This window comes from Coturnix japonica, chromosome 2 (genome assembly GCF_001577835.2).
Source record: "Coturnix japonica isolate 7356 chromosome 2, Coturnix japonica 2.1, whole genome shotgun sequence".
NCBI lineage: Eukaryota > Metazoa > Chordata > Aves > Galliformes > Phasianidae > Coturnix > Coturnix japonica.
This window is the reverse complement of record NC_029517.1, coordinates 32,239,074-32,261,975: the sequence shown is the minus strand read 5'-3', so window position 1 is coordinate 32,261,975 and position 22,902 is coordinate 32,239,074. Positions and strand designations below refer to the sequence as shown.

Sequence of the window (22,902 nt, the reverse complement as noted above, 5' to 3'; positions counted from 1 at the left end):
TATTCATATAATTCTTTGTACTGTAATTTAAGAAAAAGCACACTATCCATATCACTATTGAATAAAAGGTAAAAAGGTGCTATTACACTATCATGACAGCTCTCCTCTTGCTACTAAGCGACATAGATAAATGTGTCTGCTTATAACTTACTTGGCAGGGATCCAGGCTTGTGGGTGGAGCCTGCAAATAATCCTCCACCTGGACATGGGGTTTAAGCACCCTGCAATGAAGGCAGATAGCATTCAAGGATGTTCTACATATTTTGGGGAGGATTTTGGCAAATTGCATTTTTCTTCTGGAGCTTTGAAGTTCTACGAGGCTGATAAAATCTATTTGAATCAGTGATTATGTTCAAAGAGGAGACAAACTGGGGGCCAGACAGGCAGTGTTTTTGTTCATATTGGCAGACACTTTAGTTTATCTCCACTTTTAAAGAATTCATAATTAGCTTTTGAAAGCACTGATAATATTTATTGAACATTTTTGTGCAATTAGTAATGAATTATACTTGTGATAACGTGTAAATTTTCTTTTTTCAGTGGCTTCTGGTAGCATCTTAAGAAAATACATTTTCAGTGTGAAAGAATCACAGGGGGGAAGAGTGAAGGGGACTCTGCCCCTGTCTTCTCCTATAACCCCTGAGCCAAGTAGCACTGGTGTACTATGAAGCCTGAGGTACAATGTCAGGAGACCACACCAAGACCTGCAGCTTAGCAAACCATTTTGAGCCTTGTAGAATGAATGGCAAGATATGAGGGTATTCTTTCTAGGATTTTCCCATTCTGCTTTCTGTCTAACCATCCCTAGATGCATTTTGGTGCTTAAAAAGTTGAAGCAGTAGGATCAAAATAATATTTGGAACAGACAAATTGTATTGCAAGACATTCCCCACGCCTTGTACTACACTGTTATCTTCTGTTATTTGTGTAGATATTCTGACATTTTGGTTCAAATGCCCTCAAACAAACACCTCCTTACTCCTTCTCCCCATGCGCTTATCCCTCTTCTCTCCACGTGTGTCTTCTGCTGTGCTCCCAAATCATGCAAAGACTCGTGCCAGTGATGGGGAAAAGAGGGGATGGAGGACTTAATGCCATTTCTAACCACCAAGAGATATCTTGGAGCTATTGCTATAATGACAAATGCAGGAAAAAATAAAAGCAAAACAAAAACAACAGGAAAACTGTTTTCTTTATTTCAATATGGAGTAAAAGGCTGTGCAAAAGAAAAACCCAGCTTTTTCCGCCTTTTTTTTTTTTTTTTTTATGCCCACAGTGTGACAAAGACTTATTCCAGCAACTCTTTTCTAGTATGTGCTAACGTAGTTTTCAAGGACACTTTCTGTGGTTGGCTGTTAGTAAGGAGTCTTCTCTCCTGCCAATGATCAGTCCACTTGAGTTTAGCTTTCCTTTCTTCATTTTAATCCTGCAGCAATTGTTTTCAGCACAGTAGCAGTCAGAAATCACATATTTTTACACCTCAGTCATACATCTTGTTTTCTGCAGACAGCTTTGTCTTCTCTCCAGTGATACAGAATTGTTTTTGATGCTCTTTGGAGGATGGGTACTGTAACCCTACCACTGACAAACAGTGTCAACAGTGTGTTTTGAGTACTTAGAAGTACATAAAACATTTAGATGAGAATTTAACCTCCACATTTTGTACTAAGTTTGTTGTTGAGGCTAATCGCAAAGAAAATTTTTGAACTTGGTATACATTTTAACTGAAATGATGCTTTTGTCTGTAACTCATTTATTTACCTCCTAAATAGTTTCTGCCTGGACACCAGAAAAGAGGAGGGATGAAGAATAGTGGTAAGAAAGCATTCACCAGATTTTTTTATTTTTTTTTTAAGTCCTCCTCCAAATTATTTTCCAGGCTCAGTGCTGGGAAGGCAGTTTGTGTTTTCCATCCCACCTTCCTTCTGTTTGTGCAGACCCGTATGGAGACTTGAGGACCAGGCTGGCCCCAACATTGTGTTTAACACCTCCATCCTCATTGCCTGGGGAGGCAGAAGGGCGACGTGGAAATGCAGAGCTCAGAACTGTATGGGATGGATGCTGAGCTGCCTAAACACGGCTGCCTGGGAGCAGAGGCTTTGCAGCAGCACCTCCATATGGGGCTTTTGCCTGAAAAGAAGGGACTTTTTGGGATAGATGGAAGCTTCCCTAGGTGCTGTGAGCATAAGACCTCTCTACAGAGAAGGCAGGAGCTTATTTTTGGGCCACTGCTTTCTGTAGTAGTGGATATCTTCAGTCAGAATTGCATCTCTTAGTTTTACTGCTTCTTCTGGGTTAAAGCACAATGCTCCCCTTAAATGCAACATCTCTTCAGGAAAAGGAGCATTGGGTTGTGTTCTTTAATACCACATTCATGTTCCCTTGTTACACTCACAGTAGAAGCCTCTCCTTGTCCCAGCATGGTAATAGCATTTATTTTCAAAAGAAATTCATGTTTGCTTTTGCAAAAATTAACAATTTTCTTACTGCAATCCTTGTTACTTCAAGACAGCAGAGTATTTTGCACGCCTGACATATGTAAAAGGCAAACTTGGCAGGAGGGAGACTTTGAGAACCTGTTGATGTTAAACTTCTAGTAGCACTCACAGGTTCATAAATATTTCATCTATTAGAGTAATTAGGTCTCCCAGACCTGCTCCATTGCTGAGACGTGAGATGTAGTGATTATGTAGGGAACCTGGCGTGATTTGTGTGAGATGGCAGCATGCTGTCATCTGCAGCCTGCTGTGTGTGCCCTGGGTGCTGGGTTTCTTTCATTCCTAATGCTCTCTTTGGTGTATTCTTGTTGCTCTCTGACAGTTGTCCAAGGACAGCTCTAGTAAAGGGACTTAGGATGAGGGACCTATACAGAACATGCCCACGTGAAGCCCAGGTGATGGACTGGTTAAGAATTAGAGTAGTCCTGATGAGGGAATGGAGATGGTAGGAGAAGAGGGACAAACCTCTTTCTTTCCTTGACAAAGCAGAGGGAGTGTCTCTTCAAAAGCCAGTGGTCAATTTTGTCACCTGTTATTAAATTTCAGTATAAAACTTTCACATCCAAGTACTACCTTATTAAAAATATGGATCTGGGTCCATTAAGAATTACTTAAAGCACATTATGAGTTTATTATTTCAAATTAGGTGTGAGATATCACTTCTTTCGAAGAGCAGTTTAAGCTGCTACTAACAGGGAAAGCCATTTCTTGAGGTTTGCTGTGTGCTTTGTCTGGGAAGCCTGAGAACCTCATCATGCCTCTGGACTATGTGTGTTTCATTTACTCTTAACTTCTTGTGATTGTCTGACAACTGTGAAAGATTTCATGGCAAGTTAAGCCAGTAAAAGGAAGGATACCTATTAGGCAGATTCAGTTTGTGTTGTATGTAAAACAGATGCTTAATAACATTAAGAGCAAAATTGAGGCTTTTTTCTCTGTTACCTAAATTGCCATTAATATATTCCTGTGCGGAGCTAATAGCCCGTTTGGCTGCTCTTGTTCCAAGCCCAGTGGAAGGGGGACTGATGAGCAGTGGCTGTGCAGGGGACAATTGTACCAGGCTAACTGTCCAGCATTTTTTCTCTTCCCCCTCCCTACAGGGCTTGCTCTCAGAAATCCTCCGAAAGGAAGAGGATCCCAAGACTGCTTCACAGTCCTTGCTTGTAAACCTTCGGGCTATGCAGAACTTCTTGCAGCTGCCAGAAGCTGAACGAGATCGAATTTACCAGGATGAAAGGGAAAGGAGCTTGAATGCAGCCTCTGCCATGGGCCCCGCACCTCTCATAAGCACACCTCCCAGCCGGCCTCCACAAGTAAACTGCTTTCTCTGTCTTTTGGATTTGCTTGTTGTGCTTTCTTCATGTCCTGCTGGATGATGCCTTTCTTCAAAAGAGGAAAGATTTTGCAGTTGTGTTCTTTAAACGTTCACAGAATCATTATTTGCAGTGCATGTCACAAATTAAATTTAAGAAACGTAATAGATGATAGTAGCAGTTCATTACTAGCTATTTTCTAGTTTTGAGATAAACTCTATCCATTAGGGCCCCCACAGAGTTTTTTTGCTCTTTCTATTGAGACACAAGCTTTATTTGGTCTAGGATCACAGTGTCTTTTGTTATCTACATTTATTTTTTCCCCCCTGTAATTCTCAGGTGTTGTTTTAATGTTAGAGTTTTAAACAGTGATTTTGAAAGATTTGGACCTCTAAACTGAGTGGGAATGAAAGCAGAAGTATGAGCATATTGTATTGCCTTTAGAATTATATTCCAGAAAACAAATAGGTTGAACTAAATGTCTCAGGGAGATAAGACTTCCTCCCAAAATGCTGGGGGGACCTTCATTAGGTCAAGCTGTTGACAACTGGGTAACAAAACAGTCTTGCATGATCCATTGCTCTGAAAGTTTGGCATATGTGCAGTATAGCTTCATTTAGTTTGTGTTCAAATGAAATTCAAATTGATTTCTGTAAAATCTGGTGCGACTTTTTCTTTAATTCTCACAAAATAAGAAAGTCTGACAGAATTACATGCATACATTCAGCAGTGCAGACCCTGTGTCTGTCAAAGAAACTCTTGATGCTGGTTTTAGGGTGCATGAGAAATAAAAGAATGCAATTGTGAAACACTAAAAAAAAACAAAACAAAACAAAAAACCTTTTCTGAAATGCCTGGCATTGCTGTAGCTAAAGGTTGTACATTTACAAGGACAAAACAAACTGATCTAGAGATATGTGGGAATGATGCTTTGCTAGGGTTGCCATACAAAGCAAGGCTTTAGAATTGTGGAAGTTTCGTGGTGGTCTGAGTATATAAACACAAATCAGTTTTTTTAACTAAGCAGGCACAAGCATATGCCTACAACTGTACAACTGTAGTCTATATTTATTCTGAATGCTACAAATTCCTACAGATTATTTAGCTAATTTCTAATGGATGCCAAGGATCATGCTAAAGTAATGAATAATAAGGACATAGGAAAAGGGAGGACAGATCACTTTTGACCTGCTATAGTACTTTTCACAAGAAAAGAAAAAATATTAACAGAAAGAACAGACTGTGCTAATAGTCTAGTTTTGCTATGATTAAATAAGTTTAGTCTGTAAAATCCACTAAAGATACTCTTCAAGATAAAGTAGGAGAGTCTATTTACATAGCAATGCTTTAGCAGGAAATAGTTAAATATAGATAACTGTGTTCAAAACAACTTTTGTGTTTGGATTAATATCTGTACAGACTCCCACAGCCCGGATAATTCAGAGTAAAGGCTAACCCTCCTTCTTAACTTATCTCTTGCTACCAAGATAATGTCTCACTCTGTCTCAAGTGGTCTTGGGCAATTTCACAGCTAAACAACAGAGTTAATTGCAGGACCTTCCAGAAGGATGTCGAGTCAGAGGTAGTCCTTGTATTGGTTTTAATTCACACTTTAAATTGTATAAATTTGCAGCCTGAAAGAGGGACTTAGGATTGTTTGTAATTTTTCTGACAAAACATAAAGTAAGTCCAAGTTCTATTTTTATTTTTTCGGGAGGGGGGTCTGTTTCTGCTGTGTACTTGTTTACATTTGCATGCCATTTTTTTCAGTGGCACTCCGGAGTATTGTTAGTCTAATCACGACAGTTAAAAGTAGAAACAGCATACGGTTTTGTTTGGATCCTTTTTAAAAGGAAAACAGGTTAACAAGGAATCCTTATAGACTAATACTTGAGAAGTATAGAACAAAACAAGCGTTTTTCTAACTACTGTATTGGCTGTTTTGTCATTCGACAAAATGTGAGTACTTTATCTCCTAGGCGGATGAGGGATGTGGAAACATCAAAGTCCGGGTGCTGCATGACTTTTAACATGTTGCCAGAATTATCCACTTATAAACACATGTAGCACTTGCCAGCTGCTACAAAGTGTTTCGAACCCTAGGTTTGAATATTTAAATATCAATCTTAGTAGCGCTAAGTACAAAACTTAATGCTAGAAGTAACAATGAAATTATTCTAATAATTGTCCTAGCAAATATAATTTTACAAATTGTAGCAGAAATAAACAATAGTCAGGATTCTGCAAAATTATAAATGCAAGCTAGTTCTCTGATTTCTGCCTACCTCCACCCCACCCCAAGAAAACTGACTGCAGTTTATTGCACGTTTGATACTAAGGAAATAAAACTACCAACATGCTTGTTACTAAAATTATTATGAACAATTATTTAACGTTCACTGCATAGAAATACAGCATAATATTTTTCTAGCTTAGCTGTGAACTACTTGGATAACTGTTGAAAGACAAAACAGACCATTTATCCTGACAACAGAATTTAGGCAACAGCCAGCATATTTAATATTAAGTCTTTAGACCAGTGTAACATTTGAAACAATTAAACTATGAAACCATGAAAAATGGAAGCTAATATGCCACACATGAAGGTTTATTTTGCAATTGCAAGTTATCAGTTTCGGAAGGATGTGAAAATAAACATCCTGAAAAGAATCTATTTTGCATTTTTGTGTTGCCAACTGGTGGCCAGACAGTAGAGCAGATTTAACCATTTAGCAGCTGGGCTTGTTCTGTGTGAATTTTACATACTGTTACATGCAAAAACAGAAAGCGTGACCTTGGAGGTCTGATAGGATAGTAGGAACTCACCAAGCAGAAACCCTGGTGGCTGAGTTAGAAGGAACTGTTCTGAATTTATCTCATTTTTACAGCATTCTTACTAGTTGCTACTTGAGCTAATGTATCTGGATTGTTTCCAGTTCTTTTTGGAAATCCTTTAAGAAGCTCTTTGTCCCCCTTACTTTTCCCTTTCTCCCTGACTTAAACAAAAAAGCAAAATCTTACTTTTTTTTTTTTTCTTTTCTTTTTAATTGAAATCATTAGCCTCTAATGCATGAGCATTCAGAACCGTGTTTAGCTTTCTGAGCTGGTCAAGTTTTTAAGTCTGTTATTATCTTACATGCTGGTGGGCTGAGTACAAAGAGACAGAGTGAGCAAGAATTTTCCCTCGGATGTTATTCACCTTAACACCTCCTGGGGCAGGATCTTGTCTGTCAGGCTCTTTCCTGGGGCAGCGAAAGGTATAAACGTTAGCATCTCCATCAGGTAGGTACTGCATGGAGATCTAATTCAACCTATCCAACAGGCTCTCCCCCTCCCCCCCCAAAAAAAATCCTTTCTCTTTTAAATTTCTTTATTCATACAATTTTCCCCCTCTTCAATGCCTTCAGCTTGCAGATCACACAACATCTGTCCTTACACTATTCCTAAGTCAAGTGCAGTGAATGGGTGTATGGCAAATTGCTTAGGGATGGGAGGATGCTTCAGGTGGTGCTGAGTGTCAAACTGTTTCCAGGGTGAATAGAGTTCCCCAGGTTGATGCTAGGGTTGACTCCTAGCATCCTACCAGATTCTTCCTCCTCATTAACTTGGAGAAAGGCTGGAGACAGTGGACCAAGTTACAGATTTGTTTTCCTGTATATGTTGATAGCCATCCTACATGTGACCTTAGTTTCAGAAGAGCTGAGGAAGAAACTATTCTCCCCACCCATACTGCCCAAAGAAAAATTGTGCTGACTCTTGAGATCCATCGTGATCCTGTGTAAAAACAGAATATGTATAAACTCAAGAGCAGAATATAATTTTAGCAAGCTGACTTTTTAAGAAATATCCTCAAATCTTGCATGAGTGAGTTTTGGCTGCTCATTTTATACAAATTTTGATTTTCATATTCTCCTGGCTTCCCTCTGACCATAAATATATATATAAGGTTTTTTTGCATGATAAAGCAGTTTCAGATTGCACCCCAGAGAAAGCATGTCATTCTTAACGACTGGTGTTGGGCAGGACATGGCTTTCTTGGGGCTTGAAGTCTGGTTAACTTGCACACTTGCATTTCCAGGAACTGCAGATAATGCCCTCTTCATGCAATTTCACGTTGGAGCCCTGGAGTTCACACATCATCCATCACCACCAGCAAAATTTTAATTTTTAAATTTGAGATTTAGTTTGGTAGTCCTTGTGCCAAGTTGCATTTTAATGAAACTCAAAATGAACAAAATAATAAATGCAACCCTCTCCTTCCCCCGTGAAAACCACCATGGAGGAGAGTTAATGGAAACACTGACACTTAACTATAACTGCACTTCCAGGCGCCGCAGTAATAATGGAGTAGTAAACCTTGTCCTGATAAAAGCTGTTCTGAAAGCAACAGCATTTATTGTACCTCCTGTGCTATTTGCAGAGTAGAACTGAAAAGTAGTTTGTTTTGCCCGGAATGAACTACTTTATGAATTTTAATGCACGATGTAATATTAAAAGCTAAACCAGGATTAAAGAAGATTTTTGTTCTCAAGCTAAAACAGTACTTATGAGAATGTGTTGTAAAAGATTTTTTTTTGTTGTTTCAGTTTTGATGAGGAAGAAATGAACTTCCATGTTTGTGACAACCACTTTGGATTGGTTATTCCTTCTACAGTAGCCTCTACTTCATTTAGGAGAATCAAGTGAATCCTGATTTTTTTGCCACTGCACTTGGCTTTATTTGATGATATCTGTCTAGGAAGGCCAGGAGGAGATGGATGTGCTATTCTTTTTCCAAGTATTTTTAAATGACTAAATTGATTGGTGATAGGAAGATATCCAAATGAGTTTCTGTTTCTCAGTATGATACACTTATAAAACAATGCTCCCTTGTTCAGTTAGTATTCGCAAAATTTGATTACTATAAAAAAATAAAATAAATAAATAAATAAATAAAAAATTAGCTAATCTATGATTTGTTTCCTAAACAGAAAATGTGGCTATATGTGTGGGTGGAGTGAGAGGTTGTGTTTAAGCATAGATAAGATGGGAGATTATGCTTTGTTTTGTTTTTCTATCCAAAATGGATACTTTTTCTACCTCCTCTCCCAAGTACTAATGTTGCACTGTTGAGGGCTTTTTGTTTTTCAGTGTTTGTTTCTCCCTTTTCTTTCCCTTTTTTTCCTTTTCCTTTTCCTTTTCCTTTCCCTTTTTTCTTTCCCTTTTTTCTTTTCCTTTTCCTTTTCCTTTTCCTTTTCCTTTTCCTTTTCCTTTTCCTTTTCCTTTTCCTTTTCCTTTTCCTTTTCCTTTTCCTTTTNCTTTTCCTTTTCCTTTTCCTTTTCCTTTTCCTTTTCCTTTTCCTTTTCCTTTTCCTTTTCCTTTTCCTTTTCCTTTTCCTTTTCCTTTCCCTTTCCCTTTTCCTTTTCCTCTTTTTCCTTTTCCTTTTCCTTTTCCTTTTCCTTTCCCTTTCCCTTTCCCTTTCCCTTTCTCTTTCCCTTTTCCTTTTCCTTTCCTTTTCCTCTCCTTCCCCCCCTTTTTAATTATTATTATTATTATTTTGAGGAGGAGGGCATTTTTTCAAGTTAGCTTCAAACAGCCTCTAGCTTGAACTCAATTCTGAATTCAACACAGCAGGCTAGATGCTTGCTATGTATAAATTATGAAACAGTTTTATGTATGGATATTCTCCAAGAGGTTAATTAGCATTACTGCATGGAATTCATCAGACCAGAGCAGACCAATGGTCCATCTAGTCCAGCCACAGTCTATACCTGATCTTTAAAGAGAAACTGTTAAGAAGCAGGGGAAGAATTTTTATACTTGGCCAGTGATGTAAATTGGAGAGGGAAGGAATATGGCTGTGAACTACAACTCTTGATAATCCCCATGCCTAACATTTTATAAATTTAAGACTTTCATTGTCCTGATGATATGTGGACTAATATGGCATTTTGATGCAGATATTACTGTTTTCTGTTGTTAATTTTCCAATATAGCATCAGCAAAAGGCAATATGGCAATATGAGCCTTTTTTTTTTTTTTTTTTTTTTTTTTTTTTTTTTTTTTTTTTTTTTTTTTTTTTTTTTTTTTTTTTTTTTTTAAACATCAGTGACATATTAGATGCCATTGAGTTTGTTGTCTTGTGTATAAATAGTTGTGATTTGTCAACCAGAATGAGGATTTTAAATAGTTCTCTTAGGTTAAAATCATATCCATACTAAATTGCACATGGAAAAATGTGGACAAAGAGTCACAATATAAATTGACTCCAGTAAGGTGTGTCAGTTCTGGTTTTTAATGACCAGGCTGTTCATTCTACAGCTCATTTCAGCACTGTATGAAGTACTACAACATGAAGCTGTCTTTTGAAGCTGAGTGGTAATCAAAAAGCCAACATGCTTACAGAAAAAGACATTTTGATTAGGATCTCAAGAGCAAAGAGTTTTCTTCACAAAATATGCCATGGCATTTTACTTCCTGGGACAACACTTTTCATCCACTTATCTTTCCCTAAGGACCTTACAAGATTAGTTGTTTCAAGTATTCCTTTTGGGAGGATAACTCCACCAACATTTAAATCTCTGGTCCAAGAAGATGAGTTAATAAAGCCATCACTTTTAGTTTTCTGATTAACAGCATGATTTTCACATGTTCACAGTGACTGCTGTCTCCAGTAGTAAACTTCATGTTCCCATTGCTCATCAGTTATCTTTTAGTGAGTCCTTTTCATTTAAAGATTATAAAATTGCCACTGATTTTGTAATTTTCAAATTGTATCACTGCATGATATTCAGGAGATGAACCTGCTCTTGCAACTCTATGCTAATTTGCTCAGCATGAGACGTGTTTCTCCAACCTGAAGTGTGAAGAAGAGGAGATTCATGGTGCTGCTTCTCAAGCTGCCTGTTGCCTGGTTCCTCAGACATTTCTGAGCAGCCACCAACCCAGGCTCAGCCATCCTTTGCTGCAGCATCACCCATAAAAGCCACACTGCAGATAAAGGGTTACCTCATTCTCCAGGTTGCTCCTGCAAGGTTCCAGTTGTTTGCAGATGAAAGCATGACTTTTGATAAACTCTGCTGAAATCAGGGATTTTTATTTTTCTGTTTTCCTATTTTCCTTCTGATTAAAGACTCCAGATTTCAGACAGCAGAAAGGCCAATGCCTGCCAGTAGGAGGCAGGTGGATGTATGCACCTTGTCCTTGCTGAGGTTTCACATTTGCTGGTAATGATCATGCATTAGCACAGCTCTGTAAATGCCTGCTAGACAAATCAGGCTCAGCAGAAGTGGCATGCACTCCCAGTTTCTAGGCTAGATTATTTTATCTTAAAAGTACCATAGAGGATAGTTAAACTAAATTGAGCGTGACTTTTCTAGGAGTGTTGATTTTCCTAAATATGTCCCTCATCCAAAACTCTTTGCCTCTCTTGTTGTGAGACCCATGACATGTAAGCTCACATAAAGTGAGATTAGAAGATGAATTATCATGTTGTCATGATTTCCCTTTGAACCCAAAGGGACTTAAGAGCACAGAAAGATGCTGACTTGTACTAGATTTAACTGATAGTAAAACTGGTTTTAGATGCATCCTTGAGAGCAGGCTGAATCACCCTTTGGAATTGCCTGGCTCTGTTCATTAAACTTAGAGGTAGCTCGGATGACTAACTTAGACTAGACAGCTAACTTCTGGATGGCTAAATTAATTCAGCTCCCAACAACTTCAGTATGAACCAGCAGGTTTGAACTGAAATCTGTAGGTCTGATTTTGCATCATCACCTTGAGGGCTCTTGGCAGAAATCCAGTCTTTCATCTCCTCTGAAGGTCCACTAATCTCAGGCAAGTACTGCAAGAGGTGTTGCTTTCCTTAGCTGTTAAGAATATTGTAGGGATATTCTGAGAGTACCTGTTGATTTTTGTACCTCTCAATGGATAGCATATAAACTGCAGAGGCAACAAACTTGGAAGGGGTAGTGTTATTTACATGTGTTTTTCTTTAAGCCAGGCTTCAAGAAGAATAAATAATTTAAATATATATGTATATGAAATATGTAAGGGAAATACATGAAGAATTAAGAGTTTTAAGAAAGCTCTAATTTGATTTCATGTGTGATAGAAATATGCGTTAATCTTGAGTTATTCTTAAGAATCTTCATTTTAAATTAATCTTAAGAATTAAACCAATCAGACAATATTTTAAAAAGTTAAATCTGAAGCAGCAAATTTTCTATGGTACCATTCTTTGAGTGTACTGGATGTGAACAGTGGCTATTTATTTGTTTAGTTCTAAAATTTATTTCAGTAGAGATCATTTTATGCCACTGTTATAATTTTTGCTTAATTTGTGTGGAGCAAAGAAATCTTGTAATGATTCACAAGTCTCTACAAGACTGTTTGACAGGTTTGCACATAATTTGTCTTATGACATGGAAATCACAATGGTCAGCTAATGGTAAGTCATATTTTGGATGCCTTCATGTGTTTCAGTTTGCTGAATTTTCTCGTTTCCCAGTTGTGAGAACTTAAAATGTTAAGTCTTCAACAAACTGAAAGGATGTAAGAGCAGTATGGAATAAAAGGAAAAAAAATGTAGAGGGGAACTGTTTAGAAAGGGAATGAGAGGAAAATGACTCTTCCATAATGAAAATGGTCTCATAACATATGTTTTCCAGGTCAAAACTGCTACAATTGCTACGGAGAGGAATGGAAAAACAGAAAATAATTCCATGAACATTAATGCTTCCATTTATGATGAGATTCAGCAGGAAATGAAGAGAGCTAAGGTGTCTCAAGCACTCTTTGCAAAGGTGGCAGCAACCAAAAGCCAGGTAAAGTTCCTTGTGCATAGAACCATTTTCTCCCTTTTTGTTTTTGAGCTGTTTCCATGTAATTTTTAGTGACTGGCTGTGGGTTAGCCTGATGGCACAGTGCTGCAGTTTGAAGCTTGTGGGAGTCCACAGGTAGAGACTGGGTACCTTTTATTGTAATCAGACAGTTCTGAAAGAGTTAGTTTCATAAACGTGTAGTTGACACGGATGAGACAAAAGTTGTATGCAGTCCACCTACAGTGACTCTAAAGCAGATTCAGAGCTTCGGTGTTTTGCAATTCTCTAGGCTGTAATAAGGAATGCCAGTGTTCTGATTTTTGCTCAAATGAGTCAGAAATGGGGCTTGGTGAAGCAGACCCAGCACTGAGGATGTGCCCTAGAGGTGGGGCAGAACTGTCTATGTCTAGAAAAAAGAAACGCATTACAGTCAGACAGGTTACATCTAAGAAAGCTTGTGTAGTCTCTGTGGAATAGGATGGCTGCATGGATACCAGTGTGTGTATGCACACTTATTGTACATTCTATTTTAGGACTTTGTTGTGTGGTTTTCTGTCCTGCTTTCTTTAACTGAAGTATTTCTGTCAAGTTTAGTGGCAGGAGAGGGAAATCAGTGAGCACCTGTTGATGTGATTATCATAAGTGACATGTCTTCTGAGAAACATCACTGGAGTATTCAGAAGCATTGATGTAGCTGAGAATGTACTCGATATGCAAATTGAGCAAATGTATAGAAAAATGGGAGCAACTAAAGCCACTGCTATGTCAACATTTGATAGAAATGGTTAAAACACCAGTGCTTACAATGTTAAATTTTCATGTCAGATTAGTTATTAAATACAGGTAGGCACTTATCCCATACTTTTCTAAAGTTTCTTCATAGAAAACACAGCATCTTCCAGGGTGAAGTGTCAGTGATCAGCTATACCCGCTCTTGTGCCTTCAGGATTTCAGTGTTGATTTTCTTCATAATTTTATTTGACCTTTGACTTTTACGATGTTCACATTTTGGAATTTATTCCATTTCATTGTACGGAAAGGTTGTTGTCTCTTAAGTTATATGTTGTAAGGAGCATTTTAAGGGATAGTTTGGAAATGTTATATCAAAATGATTAAACTCAAGCTGTGGACTGTAAAAATTACAGCTTTATGGGCCACATGCCTGCCTACCCTTCAATCACTGTCAAAGTGATAATTTCTACAATAATATGTTTCTTTTATTGTGGGATTCTAAACACCAAGTGCTGTTTAAACATTAAACTGAATTGTTTATGTTAGTGCTGTACTCAGTGTGTCATACATCAGGCCACTATAATCTCCCATGGAATGTAAAATTTCTGTCATGAATCATGGCTTGTATATCAGAAATTACTGTAATTTTGATTGGAAATTACAGGGCTCTCGAAATGTTTCTAATTATGATAGAATGTTATAGCAGCTCCCAACCTGTGTGCTCCTCAGATGTCTTTATTTACATGTCAAGACCAGGGGCTGGAGAACTGTCCGTTCTCTACACCTTTCCCTTTACTGTTCTCCACAAAACTAAGGTATGAATCTCAGCTGTTGGTCCACGTTCTTTTGATCTGAGTTTGTGTCTTAATACATTTAAGAATGTAATCTTAAAATTTCTAGCTGGAAAAGCTCTTCCAATTCTGATTTGAAAAGAAACAGTTAATCTCTTTTAAAATCAGCACTGGAAGAACAAAAGCTTCCAAAGGATGAAGTAGGGTTTTTTTAGAGTATTAGTACAAAAACTTAGAATCTTGTGCAGGCTGTGCTACTGAGTGTACTGAACAAACAAGAGAAAACAGTTCTTTTCCAATTCATTGTTGGGATTGTCTTTATTTTCAGAGGTTGTTTTTCTCCTGTATTTAAGCAAAATAATGTTAATTTATGCATTTAGCAAGAACTCAAAGCTGTATTTAGCCAAAGTGCCATTTGTAGTAGAAACTTGCTTTTCAGAAGTAACCTGATAGGTAAACTGAATGTATTTGATCTTCTCTTAACAGTTGAGTACTAGTCAGACAATTAATATTTATAAAAATATATATTAAAAAAAAACCACAAAAACAAATGTAGGAAAGCCATGTATAGTAAAGGAAAGGTGTCATGTGAAAAGATCTGCATTGGAGCTTGTTGATAGTAGAGAGAAATATTTCTAGGGGCAAAGAAGTCTCTCTTGCATGAACTAGAGACTTGTTCAAACATATTCTTTAAGAGGATCTTATGGTTCATTGTTCTCTTTAATTTGAGGATATTGGTTTCTCACTCCAGGGTGGAAAACCTGGGATAATCACTTCCAGTTATAGTACAAAGTCTGGAGAATACATAGTAGAAAATTATGTGATGGTTAAAAATTTTTGTTTTAAATCTCACCAAGAAATTTTCATCTTAAACCTCACCAGAAATGAATATTCTTCTTCTCTTCCTTTGGATATAGAGACTTGATTAACTTGACTGAAGTCTTGAGTTATAGCACAAAAGTGTACATGACTGAAAACAGTGACCTGGTGGACAAAGATAAGAGTTTGCTGGAGGGCTTTATTTTTATTTTTATTTTTTCAGAAACTGTTTTTTGTCAATATTAGATTGTGAGTCTAACTAAGCAGCTAGCATCTGCAAGGTGGCCGGGCTTGCCTGAGCCAGGAGACTGCAGATAATGTTCTGCTGAGTAGAGCACTTTGAACAGAATGGCTATTAAATGATGTGCTACAGAAGTTTCTATTTAGGTAGTGCTGAGGTAAAAATCAAGCATCCTCCCTTGTGCTGTGTAAGCACCTTTGGTAACAGTTGCCTGGTGCACTGGGGGCCATGCATGGTCCTGATGTTTGACCTGGATGCAGCAGAGGTCATAGCACAAGGATGGGATGACGGAAGCGGGAAGAGATTGCAGTGCTATCAGTGAGATCATGCTCTGCCCTAGCTGAGTGAGGATTTGCATACTTGCAGTTTCACAGTGCACTTTTCTGCCGACTCACTCAAAAACTGTTTCTTGGCTCTCCTGAAGAAATGGATTTGAATCAGTTTGGGTACTTGGATAGGAGGTTCTTCCTGGTTGAATTCTTTTCCCATATAGCATTGCACACAATCTGTACTTCAAAAATTCCCATATATTTCAGGATCAATATCTTGTCTGCAAAATAAATTCAGATTCTGTTAAATTCAAAATACATTCCTTAAAAGTTACAATGTTTATACTAAGAAGCTGAGGAAGATAATATAATTCAAATTACTGAAATACATAGTATTTTGGGAGGGATTTTGGAATTGTAATCAGCAAAACATCTAGAGTCAATATTTAAAGTCTTATGTTTTTATTGTCTTTAGTCTGCAGAATAGGCTTACATATTTTTTGTTAGGTTATGTCAAAAGGAGAGCTTTAGAAAAGCATATACAAATTAAAGACCTAAATGTTTACCACATTCTGTCTCTATTCACAGGGTTTTTTAGTGGAAGAAGGGCAAATGCTAACAATATTGCCTTCTAAAATTTAATCAGCATACCTGAATAAGTCAAAATGAAAAGAATCCACACATAAAATTTTGTGTAGTATGCATTACTTTTAGAATTTAATCACATTGCTGTTTTATTAAATTTATTACTCAACAGTCTGATTCAAATAATTCTGAGAACACATTCTTAATTTCGTTACTTCAAATAAAAAAAAGTTGATTTGTGTAATGATCATTAAGGCATCATGGTTCAGTAGCTGTGCATTGGTTACAATGTTTTCATGTGGGAGCTGGGGATGAGGGGTTTTTTTGATGGTGACAGATGCTGAAATCTAATTTTCTTCCATAAGAAACAAACAGACAAAAAGCAAAACAAAAATAAAACAACCCGAACCTAGGAGCCCCGAGAGATGAGAGAAGTAGAGACTTGTAGTGCTCCTGTATGTTTGCTGTGTCTTGAGTAGTTACATCTATGGCTTACCCTGGAAAGATAGTGTGATATAAGGAAAAAAGCAAAACTTTTCTGAAAGTCAGCTTATGTTGCTAAATCTTTCTTAAATTTAGGAAATTGCAATTTGCAAAAACTGAGGTGATACCAACTTCCGTATCTCTGAATGTCCTGTGTGCTACACTACATAGCTGTTAGTTTGCATTATTATGCCTAAATAAATGTATTGCAGAATAAATAGGTAAAATGAGTACTCTTCTGCATCTGCAGTGCTGAGGGTTATTGTGCATGTGCAAGTGGGTGTCACACACCCTCTGTCCTCCCTGAATAAAAATGCCTGTGTGTTGAAGCCTTTGGCAGCTGGGGCATTTGGGTTTCCCAGGATCACGTACTGATTTTAATGTCAAAATAAAACTAATAGATTATTTGCCATAATTCCAGAATCCTTATATATTTAAAGAGAGTTTTGACCCATTAATTTTAAGCTGTTGCACAATGTTGCCTAATTTCCTATCCCCCTGTCCCTGGCTTTCAGTTCTGTTAGGCAGTTATACCCTTTGCAATGAGCGGTTCTGCTGGGAGTACAGTGGTTTAGAACATTCTATAGACTCCACCCTAAGCCATCACACAAATATTTTGTGTGGTGAAATTCTATGAGATGTGTTTTCTTCTAACCTTGGTATTCACCTGGAATTCCCTCTTCTGAAATTGTGCCTGGGAGGGAGCACAAGGTGGGCATTGAGAAGAGCATCTCCCACTTCTGAATAGATTGGAAGGAGTTAAATGGGAAGGGAATGCTAACCATTGGCACTAAAATTGCTTTTGGTGTGCAAATACCGTGCTTTTCCTGACATAAATATTTTCAGAATAGGCCATTAGAGTTCAGGTATATAAAACTCTGCTTTTGCTGGAAATTTTAATGTTGTAGTAAACTCAGAGATTTATAGTGAAAAATTGATGTCTGTTATCTCACTTTTATCTTTTAACCAGCAGTTTTATAAATGCTGTATCTTTGATCTGGTGTTTTTTTTTTTCCATCTAGAGACTAAGCTATATACTCTAATAGGAAAGTCATTTTTAAACAGCTTCCCACATTGAACAAGCACGGTATTGTGGATCTGGCACAAAGATGTAACATACCATTACCACAGATATATAACGATCTATTCAACCGTTTTCCAGTGGGGGGAAAAGAAACCTTTTTATCACCAGGAGTAAATCTCTGGCTACAACGTGGCTTTAGGAAGGGGGTCTCAATTTATTCTCAAAGCTACTTCCTCAGGAGGCTGTATCTCATGCAGTCCTAGGGTGGCCTGGCCTGGGGCTCAGTCCTTCACCCCAATTCTGCTTTGTCTCCCTTGTACATCTGAGTCACTTCCTGTTTATAAATCTTGGCTTTAAACCTCCTTTCTCCCCACTCTCAGCATACAATGGGTTCTCTGTGGAGTGGGGAGGGTTGCTACAAGCAGCCCCAAGGTAGGAACAAAACTGCACACTGAGGCCTTGAGGCCTTCTGCTGCTCCTCTTTTCCACCTGGAGATAAGTCCCTCATCCTTGCAGAAGGGCAAGGTAGAAGACGTCATCAGCAGAAGCAAACTGTACAACAGCCTCACCTTTCATTTTCTGTAACATTTCCCCCTCACCCCCATGGTGATTGCTCTGGCAGCTGAAGACAGGCCATGAGCAGCAAGAACTGGGATGAGAATGAGTGTCAGCAGGGACAGGAGAGAAAGAGTGAAAACTGAGAAAGCAAGATGGGCTCCTGTGCTTGATCAAGAATGGACCCATTAAAGTGATGTGTTATTCAGTGAAACTGTGAAACTTGGCAGATAAAGCTGATTTGCTTCTTTCACAAAATATCATATGGCAGAGTCAGTGTGTTCTACCTCACCCAGGTCAGGAGGAAGGACGTTTTTGGATTTCTGTTGCAGCAACAAAGGGAGTGCTTAGAGCACTCCAGACTCTGCCTTTGTCTCAATTTTGTTTATATAATGTCTTGTGAGAAATAAAGTCTAAAACCCTAGGAAATTCCTTTAGGAATGTTTTTAAATAATTCTTTCTCAGATGACAGAAAAGTGGATTTCAGGTAGCAGGCTTATTGCTCAATCCAGGTAGAACTGGAGTAGGACCAGCATCAGTCCTGATCACCTCCATTTTATGGAGATGACCTTTGTTAAGCATGTTGTCTTCAGTGAGTCTTGGGTTCCCACTCATAAAAAGTAGACAGTGGCTTCTTGAATCAGCAGTGGTGCACTGAAGAGGAACTGCCTTAAAACTTTTGAGGTGGCTCACATCAGTGTGCAATTGCCTACACAGATCTGCATTCAGAGGAAAAGAGCATCAAACTCTGATAGAGTTGAAGCCAGTGAAAAACGGTTCAGCTTGGAAAATATCTCACTCATAAGAAAGGGCAATTTTGACCACAACAAACCATTCCTTGGGGCCTGACAGCCCTTTGCAAACAGGGCAAATGTTGGGTTTGTTGACACATGGATGAAAAAGCAGCTTCCTGAACATACTCTACATGCGGGGTTAGACAGTTCTGGCAAGAGTCTCCCAGAGAGGGCTGAGGATCTGGTGGCAGTTTTAGGAAGTATTTGTGCCCTAAGGAGGGATTTCCTAGAGGAATGCAGTACATACTTGCCCTGCACTATTTGCGAGTTAATGCTTAACACTGTCATCGCTACTTTTTATAGTGTGTCCCTGCCAGGCATAGGGCTGAGGATGCTGGGCACCAACTAAATTCTAGTCCCCGATCACAGGTAACCAGGTTCTGGGTTTGGTGGCTTGACCCAGTGTAAGAATCAGGGTGTGGGGGAGAAGCGAGGAGAGCTGCAAGTTTAAGTCATCAAATGTACAAATGACAGAAGAGAGCCAAGTAGAGAAAGCTCTTCACAAAATACAAGATTCTGTTAAGGAAGCAAGAAGGCACAACATAAGGAATGTTTGGTACATGTTATTGCAACTGAAAAATCAGAGTACAGAATGAATTATAATTTAGCATAATCCATAATTTTACAGTTTTCATTTTGAATTATTTATTTTATTTGATTTGATTAAAGATAAGATGGGTAGACGATGTATTGAATAGCTCTTCATGTCTTAATGACAAATGAAAGATGTTCTTATTATAGCTTTCCAATTTTTAAAAAAATAAATATATTTGTGCTGTTTCTATATAATTCCCTTTTCTTTTTAAAGCACATTTCAGATATGCATTGTGTACACATGATTCCATAACCCATCAGGCTTCAGTGTTGCCTCAGTACCTCTGATTCAGTAAATCAGATCATAGGCAGCATGCTGTCATATAATAAGGTGTCTGATCCTTATTACCAGTTTGTTGATGCACAGACTCCTTCAAATTGACCATTGCAACACATGGTTTCCCCTGAAACTAGCTGTGATAATTAGCGTGGCTCTAATGAGACAGAATGTCACTGATCTTGTGCTGAACTGTCGAGTATCGACGCTACGGATGGGAACTGTCAAAGCTTGCCATCTGTGACAGAGCTTGGCATATTCCATTTGCAAGGTAGAGCATGCTCAATAGACTGTTTTTAAACAAATGGTCCATTTCTTGATTAGAGCTCTGTGTTCTGCTACCGTGGAAGACTTTATATTACAGCGAAACTTTTTTTTTTTTTTTCTTTTTCTTTCTTTCTCCCTCCCAACCGCCCCCTCCCCCCCCCCCAGCCCCCCTTTTTTTTTAATTTTTTTCTGGGGTAAGCTCATTAGGAAATGAAAATGTTACTAATTCTCAATCCGGCGCCTACAATCCTTTTAACCGTGGCCTATAAGCTTTTTGAGGAGTGCTGGGGGGAGCCCACCATGTATTTATTTCTCCTTCTTCCCCTGGTTGTCCTGAGGCAGTTGTTCCAAGGCTAGTGCTTCCTCCAGGCTTTTACCTGATTTTAAGCAATGAGGGATGCGGAAGGATAGTTTAGAAGGATAGAGGAACGCAAATTAAAAAAAAGTCTCGGATCCCATGATGTGGGACTGCATGCTGGCAGGATGAAAGCATGGAGACGGTTGAGAGAGCGGGGCAGCCAGGCCCCCGTGAGCAGCCCTGCAAAGTGCCCTGCGAGGAGTCCAGCGCTGCTTATCATTCCAAAATATGCTTTGTTGCTTTTTATTTCCTCCTTCCCTGGCAGACCACACAGGGCTTGTTCTGAAGAACATTTTCACTAATCTGATCAGGCAGCCAAATACGCCGGGAAAACTGCTTTAATGATCCCACTAATTACCTCAAGTCAATATGAACTGTATTATTAGACTGAGGGAAAATATTCCATTAGGTCTCCCCCTTGGGAGTTTCTCCGCTTTGTGATGTCACCGGAGCCTTCGCCCTCTCGCTTGTAATTAATTTTATTTACACATGCAGGCACGCACAAGGTCACACCTGCACAACCGGAGCTGGCCGGGGAGCGAGTGGCACTCAGGCTTAATCAGATCTGTCATAATTACCATTCTGCATGTTTCTGACACACGCTGTGAAATATTTCAATTTAACTGCCGCTACCAGCACAACCAGATGTAGTGTGAGTGTGGCTGCATTGGAAATATTATTCCTCAGGATAAACTCTCTCCTCCTCCTTTTTCCTCCCACCCCCTCTCCCTTTTACAGCTAATGTGGCACAGAAGCTGATGTATCCTGTAAATCTTGAATGCAGCGCTAGATTGATAACAGCAGATTAGACAGTTTAACCACAAACAGCTTGTTCATTTTTCACAAATGAAAACCACATGTGGTGTAACTAAAATTTCAGGCTCTTTTTTTTTTTTTTTTTTTTTTTCTTTTTTTTTTTTTTTTTTTTTTTTTTTTTTTTCCCCTTTGGTTGTTGTTTCCTTTTGTGTGTGTGTTGAGGTCTGCTTTGCACTGCAAAGCAGTGAAATAAAAGGATAAACATATAGGGGTGAAGAAACACTGCTTTCTTTGGAGATTATTTCTCCACGACCTTTATTAAAAACCTTCCTAGCTTTGGCAAAGACATTGGATATCACACAGGGGGTTTGCCTCTCACTCTGAGACTTTCTAATCTCTGTTTTTTTATGCCCACTTATTAAAGAAGTCATCCTACTGTGCTATTTTTCAAAATAACATGCCAACAAACACCTCGCTAACCAAAATTGGAGCCTTCACCGCCACCTGAATTTAGTGGAAATAAAATCCTCTGCCCGAGTTTTTCTCCATGAATCCAGGCTCTGCACTAACTCTTCTATTTACCTCCTCCTTTGGGGAAAAGATGCTGCTTTTTAAAGAATTGTCAGAGTAGCGAGAATTTTGGCAAAGAGTGAATTGATTTGTTTTATTGAAAACATTCTGGTATTTCTGGTGGAAACAGATTATGATTAGTTTTTATGAATCAAGATGTTGCCTATGAATTGATAACTTTTTTTTAAAAAATCCATTTTTTTCGGTTCAGTTTTTTAACTCTCCCATCTTAAAACAGCCTTCAATACTTAGTAAGGATTTTTAAAGCCATTTCCCCTTTAGTAGATCACCACTGGCTAGTTTTTCTACACAAGGAAAACAACTAGATGGTTTTGATAGAAAGTTCTACTAATCCTTACAGCAGGGAAGAAACTTAAGTGTGGTGTGCAACTGAATGGATTCCCCAAAAGATTCTGCAGGTATTATCAGATAGGATGGATGCTGCAGCACAGCTGAGAGAAATTCATCAGACCTAATCTGTAATACAACTTCCAGAGGACGTTTGAAATAAGTGGCTACACTCTGAGATCATTTTATCCATTACCAGTTACTTGTGATGTGGTGCCAATGTGAGTGCATGAGATGTGCTCAAAGTTGTTTGAAAAAAGGTATGCTGGTGTAGGGTACTTTGGTGGCACAATTTGCAGAGGACAGTTTGGCTACTCAAACAACTCACAGCCTGATCACAGAGCAGGCAACCATTGTGGGGGAAGTAGGAGCCCCAAAGGTGTCCTGACTGCAGATGTTTGCAAAATAAGTCAGGGGTAAGGCAAGAGGAGGGCAGGAAGGACTCGCAGGAGATGAGATCATGCAGAGCATGAACTGTCAGGTTTCTCTTAAGGGTCCAGAAATCCAGCTTTCATTTCTTTGAATCTTTTATTTTTAATTTCCCTTTTCTAGGTAGAGATGCTTTGGTTCCTGCACTCCAGATGCATGAATCAGCTCCTCCTCAGGCAGCACCTGCTGTCTGCCTGACAAGAGGTGCTGTTTCTGGCAGGATGGATTTCCTTAATCTCCTTCCTGTTTTTAATATCCTCACCTTCTGTTTTGTTTTCCTCTCCACCTTCGCTCATCCCACTAGCTCTCCTGTTAGCCTTCCTTTGACTTCTTCCCATCCCATTCATCCCCCATCTACGCTCTCATCATTTTCTTGAATTTCTACCCACCTTTAT

The 22,902-nt window shown here is 38.6% G+C and overlaps 1 protein-coding gene across 8 annotated transcripts in view; it reads left to right on the top strand.

The window, feature by feature from the left end:
* The window catches only part of SATB1 (SATB homeobox 1), a 92,833-nt gene that overhangs the window by 54,884 nt on the left and 15,047 nt on the right, over positions 1–22,902 (top strand). For all 8 annotated transcript variants that reach the window (XM_015853822.2, XM_015853820.2, XM_015853821.2 and 5 more), the window contains 2 exons: positions 3,599–3,811; positions 12,463–12,618. In XM_015853822.2, the coding sequence (XP_015709308.1) occupies positions 3,599–3,811; positions 12,463–12,618 (369 nt within the window). The remainder of the gene's footprint in view (positions 1–3,598; positions 3,812–12,462; positions 12,619–22,902) is intronic.